The sequence below is a fragment of the Notolepis coatsorum genome (assembly GCF_963971535.1).
Source record: "Notolepis coatsorum genome assembly, chromosome: 16".
Classification (NCBI taxonomy): Eukaryota; Metazoa; Chordata; class Actinopteri; order Aulopiformes; family Paralepididae; genus Notolepis; species Notolepis coatsorum.
Window position 1 is genome coordinate 11,431,983 of NC_140180.1, and position 11,740 is coordinate 11,443,722.

The 11,740-nt window shown below is 47.0% G+C and overlaps 2 protein-coding genes across 2 annotated transcripts in view; one reads left to right on the top strand and one right to left on the bottom strand.

Moving 5' to 3' along the window:
• Window positions 1-1,724: 1,724 nt before the first annotated feature.
• On the top strand, window positions 1,725-11,438 carry spon2b (spondin 2b, extracellular matrix protein; the record flags this gene model as incomplete). Its single annotated transcript, XM_084331945.1, has 4 exons — window positions 1,725-1,878; window positions 8,053-8,319; window positions 11,129-11,351; window positions 11,433-11,438. The coding sequence occupies exons 2-4, from the start codon at window positions 8,087-8,089 to the stop codon at window positions 11,436-11,438; spliced, it is 462 nt and encodes a 153-aa protein (XP_084188071.1). The 5' UTR covers window positions 1,725-1,878; window positions 8,053-8,086.
• A 254-nt stretch (window positions 11,439-11,692) lies between these two features.
• Window positions 11,693-11,740, bottom strand: part of LOC311242881 (C-terminal-binding protein 1) — a gene marked incomplete at its 3' end in the record, with an annotated part of 63,842 nt that continues 63,794 nt past the window's right edge. The window contains exon 7 of the mRNA XM_084331946.1: window positions 11,693-11,698. Within this exon, the coding sequence (XP_084188072.1) occupies window positions 11,693-11,698 (6 nt within the window). The remainder of the gene's footprint in view (window positions 11,699-11,740) is intronic.

Sequence of the window (11,740 nt, forward strand, 5' to 3'; positions counted from 1 at the left end):
AATGTAAATGTAAATCGAACCTAATAAGATAGTGATGCACGATATTATATCGACGGCCGATATGGCCGTTTTTTTACACATCGGTATCGGTCCGATATCAAGATAGGGCCGATTTTCTTTTCTTTAAAATCTTTAAAAAAAAATTACATGTTTTGGCTTTAAATAGTTTCAAAATATCAGTCATTTATGAAAATAAGTTACAAAAGTAAAAAAAATAATGAATGCGTTTTGGAAAATAGCTCTTTATTTGATTATCATAAAAAAGTGTTTTCTATACAGAGATATCGACATCGGTAAATATCGGTATCGGCCAGAACAGCAATATTAATATCGGTTATCGGTATCGGCCACAATTTACACATCGGTGCATCACTAAATAAGACTATTAAATAACTTAAATAAGACTAAAATAAGTTCAGTTCAGTTCAGTTTAGAGTATTTATTTGCCACATGGAATCATACAATCAGAGTTTCTTCATTACACAATCATAAATATCATTCCATGGACAAAAGGAGCAGGAAGAAGAATAAATCTTATAGTTACCTGCCCCTTATTCCTAAACTAAACAAGTATTTACTTAATGGTCGGCGTACAACCTAATTTACACAAATAATAATTTATACCATTATACAAGAAACACACAATCCACAGTTAAACAAGAAAAAAATTAAATAATGATAATAATAAAGAATAAAGAATAAGTAACTTAAACAAGACTATTGAATCTAGAGCGGTAATGCCTTTATATGACTTTACAGGAGAAAGCGATTAGCCTGTTAATGTTAACCTCTTAACACCCACCTACAAGTAATATAGGACTATTCTCCGTGGATCTATAATATAACTGAGGTCTAGAGAAGAAGAGAGAAACCAGACCACTGGCTGAGCATCACAAGCTGCTGAGCACATCAGTCAGCCAGATGGTTACCGGTGGAGAGGAGGAGGAAGAGAGAGAAGATGGGAAAGAAAGATATGGGGAGAGAGGGGGAGGAGGGGAGTGGGGTGGAGAGAGAGACACACACAAAGAGGAGAGAGAGAGAGAGGGGAGGAGAGGGGGAGAGGAAAGGGTGTCTCTGGGGGTTGAAAGGGTGTCAGGGGGCAGGGAAGACATTTGGGGGCAGCGAGAGAGAGAGAGAGAGAGAGAGAGAGAGAGAGAGAGAGAGAGAGAGAGAGAGAGAGAGAGAGAGAGAGAGAGAGAGAGAGAGAGAGAGAGTGATGCGGGGGAAGACAGGGCAGAGAGAAAGGGAGAGGGGAGGAGAGAATCTGGAGAAGGCAGTGGATAGAGAGGGGGAGGAGGGAGAGAGAGAGTGAGGGGAAAGCCAGAGAGGGGAGGATGGAGATGGGGGAGGAGGAGGGTGGAGGGAGGGAGAGAGAGAGTGAGGGGAAAGCCAGAGAGGGGAGGATGGAGATGGGGGAGGAGGAGGGTGGAGGGAGGGAGAGAGAGAGTGAGGGGGAAAGCCAGAGATGGGGGGATGGAGATGGGGGAGGAGGAGGGTGGAGGGAGGGAGAGAGAGTGAGGGGAAAGCCAGAGAGGGGGGTAGAGACGGGGGAGGAGGATGGTGAGAGAGAGAGAGTGAGGGAAAAGCCAGAGAGGGGGGGGGGGTGGAGACGGGGGAGGGAGAGAGAAAGAGGAGAAAGAGAGGTCGGGGGTGGGGAGCTCTTAGAAACGCATAAATACCCCGAAGGAGGCGTTAAGGAGTTTGCAGTCACACTTCCAGACCGCCACAACCACAGCTTCTCCTCCTCCTCCTCTCCTCCTGTCCTCCTGCACCTCCACTGCAGCTCCTTCCTCCTCTCCTCCCGTCCACAGCACCTCCACTGCAGCTCCTTCCTCCTCCTCCTCCTCCTCCTCCTCTCCCCAACCTTAACCGCAGCGAGTGAGTATCCATCCTCTTATCAACACTAACAGGCCCTTTTCACAACAGCAGGCGTGTTGACTTGTCATAGAGATGATTTACTGTGTGTTGACCTCGTCTGACAAATCTGTTGTTTGCTGTGATGATAGATGATTTAAAGAAGTTTCAAAAAGTGCAGAAAGTGCATAAATAATAATAATAATACACTTTATTTGTATAGCACTTTTCATACAGAAATTGCAGTTCAAAGTGCTTCACAGCAGTAAAAAAATACAGGCGGGGTATCAAGGTAAACAGTATGCTTCTAATTTAGTTGATATATTCCATTTTATTTTATTCTACTTTAATTGTCTATTAGACCAAGACAAATCCCTTGTATGTGCAAGCTTACTTGGCAATAAAGACTTTTCTGATTCTGATTCTGAAACAAATGAATGAATGCAAATGTCACTGGTGCAGTAACTGCACACCTATCTCCTTCATATGCAACAATACAAACAATCATATTTGTATGAATAGTATAACTATGAATGTACTAAGTGTGAGGATATACAGCACCCCAGTCTTTTTACAGGCACTTAAAAAGATATTTTCACTGACATGCGTTCAATCATTATATCCAAATGAACTGTGCGTCTGAAACAGTTCCTTGATATACTGATCGAAATATGCATGGAACCCAATGTGTTTAAAAACTACGATATTCAGAAAATCGATGCATGCATTGCAGGCACCTGCAGACACTGGGCAGTGATTTCACTCTACTGGTCCAGAATTAAAATCAGAATCAGAATCAGAATCAAAAATCAGAATCAGAAAGGTCTTTATTGCCAAGTAGTTAACACAGACAAGGAATTTGATACATACACCTTGTGAGGGGGAACTGAAATTGATTAATCAATGATTCAAACGTCCAAATAATTGCCAAGGGTATAGACTGTTTAAATGTTGCTGTTTAAATGTTGGACATCATGTTTTAGAGTCAAACATTGTTAAACATGGTCATATTATTTGTATATTGTTGTCGTGATGTGAGTGTAATCTGCACACCTAATGTGTGCGTTCTCTTCAGACGGGCTCTCATACGCAGGGGTGTAAAGTACTTGAGTAATTGTACTTTGTTACAATACTTAAGTACTGTTTTGGGGGATTTGTACTTTACTCAAGTATTATTAGGTTTGTATACTTGTACTTTTACTCAATTACATTTCAGAGAAAAAGACATACTTTTTACTCCTTACATTTTAAATGCAGAACTACAAAGTACAAAGTACAAATCTCGCAGGTCCAACCATTTTAATGAGTATATTTGTTTCTCTGGCCGAACTAACGTTAACGTTATTAATCCATGCGGCCGCACTTTATTTTAAAAACAGAGCCAATCAAATCCCCATCAATGGAAAATGAACCCGCCCATACCCATGCTGATTGGTCCTTGTGCAAGACTATAAAAGCAGGGATCTTTGATTAAACACCTGCTTTTACTTGAGTACGATTTTGAGACGGTACCCGCATACTTTCACTTAAGTATAATTTCTGGGTACTTTTTACACCTCTGCTCATACGTTAGGTGTGTCTCTGCACTGTGTGGCACATCTCTCTGCACGCTGTTCAGGCATCTCACTGAGAAGCAGGGTGCGTTTACTGAGCATGTCATGCTGGTCATGTCTCCTGGTCATGTCTCCTGGTCATGTCTCCTGGTCATGTCTCCTGGTCATGTATCCTGGTCATGTCTCCTGGTCATGTCTCCTGGTCATGGTCATGTCTCCTGGTCATGTCTCCTGGTCATGTCTCCTGGTCATGTCTCCTGGTCATGTCTCCTGGTCATGTCTCCTGGTCATGTCTCCTGGTCATCATGTCATGTCTCCTGGTCATGTCTCCTGGTCATGTCTCCTGGTCATGTCTCCTGGTCATGTCTCCTGGTCATGTCTCCTGGACTATCATCACTGGTCTGTTTAAATCAGTGGTGTCATGTTTCGGTGCCAGCAGCCGTAAGGCGCAGCGGCCCCATTCTCTCTAGAACTTAAGAGTGTTGGCTGCAATAAACATGGCCCTCTGTCCACGCTGCCATGGTGAGAACGCCAACATTCTAACATTAAATTTAATTAAATAAGTTTAATAAAATGAAATTAAAAATTAAAAATATAAAATAAAATAAAAAGTTAAATTAAAAAAAGAATTTATTCAAATAAAATAGTTAATTCAAATGGAAAAAAATGTATAATAATAAAATAAAATAAAATAAACTGCCATAGAATTCCCTTGGCAACAGCCACGGAGCAGCAGAAAACTTGAAACTTGAAACTTGAAAAGCCACTGCAACAGCGTAAAGCTCAGCCCTACCTGAGCAGCCGTGACGCACCGTGACGCACCGTGACGCACCGTGACGCACCGTGACGCACCGTGACGCAGGTATCGCACCGCTAACTGGGTTAACAAGCAGAGCTGGACAGACCAGAGCTTTTAGACTGGAATTCCTTCCCTCTGACTCACACTTGTTAAACCCAACAACACTGTGCCCCCCCCCCCCCCCCTCTCTCTCTCTCTCTCTCTCTCTCTCTCTCTCTCTCTCTCTCTCTCTCTTTATTGCCTATTTTTATTTTACCCTGCCCATACCTGTACCCCCCCCCCCCCCCCCCATGCTGCTATGATGCCTTTTGACTTAAGACTCTTTTTTGACTTAAGACTGCTCCAGTGGAGTTGCTCAGTGCCAACAGTGTCAGACTGTGGTTGTACTGGGCGGCTCCCAGGTGTCAGACTGTGGTTGTACTGGGCAGCTCCCAGGTGTCAGACTGTGGTTGTACTGGGCGGCTCCCAGGTGTCAGACTGTGGTTGTACTGGGCAGCTCCCAGGTGTCAGACTGTGGTTGTACTGGGCGGCTCCCAGGTGTCAGACTGTGGTTGTACTGGGCAGCTCCCAGGTGTCAGACTGTGGTTGTACTGGGCAGCTCCCAGGTGTCAGACTGTGGTTGTACTGGGCGGCTCCCAGGTGTCAGACTGTGGTTGTACTGGGCGGCTACCAGGTGTCAGACTGTGGTTGTACTGGGCAGCTCCCAGGTGTCAGACTGTGGTTGTACTGGGCGGCTCCCAGGTGTCAGACTGTGGTTGTACTGGGCGTCTCCCAGGTGTCAGACTGTGGTTGTACTGGGCAGCTCCCAGGTGTCAGACTGTGGTTGTACTGGGCGGCTCCCAGGTGTCAGACTGTGGTTGTACTGGGCAGCTCCCAGGTGTCAGACTGTGGTTGTACTGGGCAGCTCCCAGGTGTCAGACTGTGGTTGTACTGGGCGGCTCCCATGTGTCAGACTGTGGTTGTACTGGGCAGCTCCCAGGTGTCAGACTGTGGTTGTACTGGGCAGCTCCCAGGTGTCAGACTGTGGTTGTACTGGGCAGCTCCCAGGTGTCAGACTGTGGTTGTACTGGGCAGCTCCCAGGTGTCAGACTGTGGTTGTACTGGGCGGCTCCCAGGTGTCAGACTGTGGTTGTACTGGGCAGCTCCCAGGTGTCAGACTGTGGTTGTACTGGGCAGCTCCCAGGTGTCAGACTGTGGTTGTACTGGGCGGCTCCCAGGTGTCAGACTGTGGTTGTACTGGGCGGCTCCCAGGTGTCAAGACTGTGGTTGTACTGGGCGGCTCCCAGGTGTCAGACTGTGGTTGTACTGGGCAGCTCCCAGGTGTCAGACTGTGGTTGTACTGGGCAGCTCCCAGGTGTCAGACTGTGGTTGTACTGGGCGGCTCCCAGGTGTCAGACTGTGGTTGTACTGGGCGGCTACCAGGTGTCAGACTGTGGTTGTACTGGGCAGCTCCCAGGTGTCAGACTGTGGTTGTACTGGGCGGCTCCCAGGTGTCAGACTGTGGTTGTACTGGGCGGCTCCCAGGTGTCAGACTGTGGTTGTACTGGGCGGCTCCCAGGTGGCAGACTGTGGTTGTACTGGGCGGCTCCCAGGTGTCAGACTGTGGTTCTACTGGGCGGCTCCCAGGTGTCAGACTGTGGTTGTACTGGGCAGCTCCCAGGTGTCAGACTGTGGTTGTACTGGGCAGCTCCCAGGTGTCAGACTGTGGTTGTACTGGGCGGCTCCCAGGTGTCAGACTGTGGTTGTACTGGGCAGCTCCCAGGTGTCAGACTGTGGTTGTACTGGGCGGCTCCCAGGTGTCAGACTGTGGTTGTACTGGGCAGCTCCCAGGTGTCAGACTGTGGTTGTACTGGGCAGCTCCCAGGTGTCAGACTGTGGTTGTACTGGGCAGCTCCCAGGTGTCAGACTGTGGTTGTACTGGGCGGCTCCCAGGTGTCAGACTGTGGTTGTACTGGGCAGCTCCCAGGTGTCAGACTGTGGTTGTACTGGGCGGCTCCCAGGTGGCAGACTGTGGTTGTACTGGGCAGCTCCCAGGTGTCAGACTGTGGTTGTACTGGGCAGCTCCCAGGTGTCAGACTGTGGTTGTACTGGGCGGCTCCCAGGTGGCAGACTGTGGTTGTACTGGGCGGCTCCCAGGTGTCAGACTGTGGTTGTACTGGGCGGCTCCCAGGTGTCAGACTGTGGTTGTACTGGGCGGCTCCCAGGTGTCAGACTGTGGTTGTACTGGGCAGCTCCCAGGTGTCAGACTGTGGTTGTACTGGGCAGCTCCCAGGTGTCAGACTGTGGTTGTACTGGGCGGCTCCCAGGTGTCAGACTGTGGTTGTACTGGGCGGCTCCCAGGTGTCAGACTGTGGTTGTACTGGGCAGCTCCCAGGTGTGAATGGAACTGTGTGAATGTGAAGCAGGGCGTTCCTGAAAAAGAGCAGGGGTGGGTCAACAGTGCAGGGGGTGGGTCAACATTCAGAAAGTGTAGTGCCCTTCAACGATGACTACATCTGTACATACAACACATTTACTGGGGGCTACTAGGCAACAGCAGGTTCTTGCGGCCAGGGGTGCAGTGCTGGGCACACGCGGTCAAACGACGTTTGGGCTTAGAAGTGCGCGCATCCTATTATTATGCAAAGTCTAGGTGATAAGTGCCTAGACTTTGCATAATAATAGGATACCGTTTGGCCTTCGCCCATATTACGACTGCACCCCTGCTTGCGGCAGTGAGCTTCTATGGGTGAATTCTGTAGAGGCATCAGTACCCGCCCACCCGGGTCATAACCTCTTCACCGTGCTCCCCCACGGCAGGCAGCTGCGGCTGCCCAAGACACTTAGGTCCCGCCATAGACTCCGTTTCTTCCCCTCAGCACTCAGCAGCTCACCTGGTAAACGAGTCAGGTGTCCCCCTGCTCCACCCCCCCTCTATGGCGAGCTGCTAGGGCTGGACTTTTGGACTTGAACTTTGTGCTGCACTGCATACATGTCCACAACCACTGCACTTTATTGTCTTGTCGTTGTCTCACTGTTCTGTCCTGTTTTGCATTTTATAACTATTTATTATTATGTTATTCTTATTTGTGAAAAAATCATGCACTGTAATGTCGAACCACGTCCATTTCCATATACAATATGGTGAATAACGTCATCGGAATCGGAATCTGAGTACTGTGTCACAGACACAGAAATCACAATATAGATTAGTGCTATATCCGAATCGCAGGAGGATGCAATATTTGAAATGTGTGTCAAAATACCATTTTAAAGGGCGGTAACTCTTGGTGGTACTGCAGAGATGCCACGCCCTACAAATCCTATTATAATCTTTGCTTGGTCCTGATCCCTTTAGAAATCACACCGTGATCACTTTTATGTTTTTAAATGAAAGTGAGAATGATGCAAAAATTACCATGATTATCATTATCATAATCTATTGTTGACATCAATTATGTCTATTTTATGTGTAACGGTGACAATCAAACCGTAAAAACAAAGATGCCTATTATTAAGATGTTAGATCCTAATATGAAAAACGATGTGATTTAATGTTCTACGCCTTACCTTGACTGTCTATTTTGCAGATTTTATGCCTAATTTTATGTCTGCACTTTATGCATTGCTCTTGATCTGCCGATTCTGTGCAAATTTTATGCCTATATGTTTATTTTTTACTGCTGCGAAGCACTTTGAGCTGCAATTCTCGTACGAAAGGTGCCATACAAATGACGTATATTATATCATTATTATTGTGAATCATATCGCAATATAAGTAAAAAATAATCACAATTAGATATTTGTGTACACTGTAAAATGACCCCACTGCTCTCTCTCTCTCTGTCCCCCTCCTTTCTGCTCTAGCCACCATCACCATGGAAACCGTAAAAAGACCGCCATGTCCTGCACATCTGGCCGCCATTTCATCCGCGCCGTGACCTTTGCCGTGACCCTGACCCTCCTGGCGCGTGCCGTCCAGCCCATGCCCGTGCCCACCGAGCCCCCCGTGTGCACGGCGCCCGAGGCCGCCCACTACCGCCTGACGTTCAGCGGGAAGTGGAGCCAGGCGGCGTTCCCCAAACAGTACCCCGTCTACCGCCCCCCCGCACAGTGGTCCAATCTGATTGGTAAGTGTAGGCTCAGAGCTCCGCCCCCCCCCCCCCCCCCCCCCCCCCCGCACAGCGGTCCAATCTGATTGGTAAGTGTAGGCTCCGAGCTCCTCCCCCCTGCACAGTGGTCCAATCTGATTGGTAAGTGTAGGCTCCGAGCTCCTCCCCCCTGCACAGTGGTCCAATCTGATTGGTAAGTGTAGGCTCCGAGCTCCCCCCCCCCTCCCTGCACAGTGGTCCAATCTGATTGGTAAGTGTAGGCTCCGAGCTCCGCCCCCCCTCCCTGCACAGTGGTCCAATCTGATTGGTAAGTGTAGGCTCCGAGCTCCCCCCCCCCCCCCCCCCCCCCCTCCCAGTGGTCCAATCTGATTGGTAAGTGTAGGCTCCGAGCTCCTCCCCCCCTCGGTCCTGGCTCCACATTGGTGAAACCTGTCAACTAAAAACACACTTCTTCAATCAATATCTGAAATGAAAAACAAAAACTACTAACCTTCATCTTTTACTATTATGCACTTTGCTACTAAGGAATCTACCTTGCCTATATTACTTACTACCTAGTATGCTAATGTGTCTATACTACTATGCACAAACAATATTTTAATTAATTGACAAACAATCTTACTCACCCTTAGTTGTACCCTTCCTGCTGACTTGTTGTACAGAACTTGTACTGTGAGTCACTTTGGATAAAAGCGTCAGCTAAATGACTACAGATACAGCACTGAGAAATCAAACCTCTGCTGCTCCTCCACCACTCCTCCACCACTCCACTCCAAACTGATTCTGTGACTCCTATTGTTCTGGACCGGGCCAGATTTCACACCTCCACTGCCTCCCACAGGCTGGGGAGATTTTCATCTTACATTTTTATTCGTCCCAAATGTCCAGCCCTATCCGATTTCTTAGCTTTTTCACTGTTTACTTATCATGCATTGCAACACTAGTAATATATGGTCAGTACGCCAAGTCAGACTGCCCATATAAAATTATCTTGGGGGTCTGAGGGCAGTAGCCCCCGACCCCCCTCCCTGGGGAAGCACTTAAGTTAAGTACCCTCCATTTGTTCACGTTTAGACCCAGCCACCAGCCCCCGAAAATTAACACCTGAGTGCTAGTTCTAAAGTGGTAGAAGAGTGGCAGAAGGGACCTGAATCTGAAGTGCTTCATCTGTACATGTTAATGTAAATGTATCGACCTAACATCAAGCTGGTGTGTGCAATGACATTATTCTGACTTTTTTTTTTTGAACTTTCTTTTATTTTGTGTCATATTGAACATCACATTGCATTAATCATACAGTATAATATACTTGATTCACATAGTCAATGACATTTGTTACTCAGGCTCTTCCCTCTTATTCAATTTGTTTAAGGTATTCAGCGTAATCAAAATAAGCTGTATAATCCGAGTACGCCTCTTAAACAACCCAGTGGGGAGGGATTTTTACAATATTTTTTTTTATGATTTTTTGTAGGATAAGAACGAAAAAATAAATAGAAAAATAAATTTAGCAAAAGGAAAAAAATATATACTTTAACAGAAAAAAAAGAACAACAAAAAAAGAAAAGAAAAAAAAGAGAGAGAGGGCGTCAGGCTCATGCTAATGTATCTCCAGGTACAAGGTTACAAGTGACCATCTCTGCATAAACATATCTTTTTTCAGTTGCAATTATTCTGACTTGATTAATACAGTCTTGAGAGTGCATAGTAGTAGGTTTACTATTAGTTGTACATAATAATAAAAGACAGTACGAAGGTTAGTAGTTTTTTTTTCTCATTTCAGATATTGATTGAAGTGTGTACATTTTGATACACTGTATTAAAAGGTATAAATAATAATAATAATAATAATAATAATAATAATATAATAATAATAATAATAATAAAATAATAATAATAATAATAATAATAATAATAATAATAATAATAATAATAATAATAATAATAATAATAATAATATAATAATAATAATAATAATAAATAACTGTATTGAGATCATTAGACCCTAGAAGCTGGTGTAGATCAGTGATGCTGATTGGCTGGCATCGCATGAGTCCCCCATCCTGGATCCATCCTCCATCCAATACCCTTTATATGAGAACAGCACCGCAATGGCCATTATAGGTTATCCTTGTCTTCCCTTCAACAATGACTTAATAGAAATCTCTCTCCCTCTCTCTCTTCGTCTGTCTGTCTGTCTGTCTTTCTCTCTCTGTCTCTCTATCTCTCTTTCTCTCTTTCGCTTTCTCTTCTCTCTCTCTCTCTCTCTCTCTCTCTCTCTCTCTCTCTCTCTTCTCTCTCTCTCTCTCTCTCTCTCTCTCTCTCTTGCTCTCTCTGTGTCTATCTCTCTCTCCCCCCCTTTCTATCTCTCTCTCCCCCCCCCTCTCTCTCTCTCTCTCTCTCTCTCTCTCTCTCTCCCCCACCCCCCCCTCTCTCTCTCCCTCTCTCTTTCTCTCTCTCTCTCCCCCCCTCTCTCCCTCTCTCTCTCTCTCTCTCTCTCTCTCTCTCTCTCTCTCTCTCTCTCTCTCTCTTCTCTCTCTCTCTCTCTCTCTCTCTCTCTCTCTCTCCCCTCTCCTCTCTCCCCCCTCTCTCTCTCTCTCTCTCTCTCTTCCCCCCTCTCCCTCTCCCCCTCTCTCTCTCTCTCTCTCTCTCTCTCTCTCTCTCTCTCTCTCTCTCCCCCCCCTCTCTCTCTCCATCTCTCTCTCTCTCTCTCTCTCTCTCTCTCTCTCTCCCCCCTCTCCCCCTCTCTCTCTCTCTCTCTTCCCCCCCTCCTCTCTCTCCTCTCTCCCCCCCCTCTCTCCCCCCCCCCCCCCCCTCCTCTCTCCTCTCAGGGTGACCCACAGCTCAGACTACCACATCTGGCAGCGTGATGACTTCGCCAGCAGCGGAGTGAGGGAGTTCACGGAGAGAGGCGAGGCCTGGGCGCTCATGAAGGAGGTGGAGAAGGCCGGCGAGCGTATCCAGAGCGTCTACGGCCTCTTCTCGGCCCCCGCCATCGTGGGAGGGACCGGACAGATGAACGCGGGGTTCGACGTCTTCGCCAGACACTCGCGCGTAAGTCGTTTTCTCAGAGGAGGGGTACGCTCTATAAAGCGGATTTTTTTTGTATTTCAATGTGTTTCTCTTTATATCCAGGTCTGAAACTACTGATTCCCAGAGTGGTTTTCAATTATGATTGAAATGGTTGAGGGGCTGCCTGTCACACTCCTACGCCAAGCCCCTTTCACTCCCTGTGTGCGTGAAATACACACCACCCCCACACCGGTCCGATACAGAACAGATAGTGTTTCAGTGGCGCGATAAACGGTTATGGTGCGTGTAAAGGACACGCGGGACTGAAGGTGCTGTTAAGGTGCACTACCAGCGACAAACAAAAGAAAGCTCCACGACCGGGGCTACAACTACACTCTACAACCCGTGTTATTACGGTTATGGTTAGGATT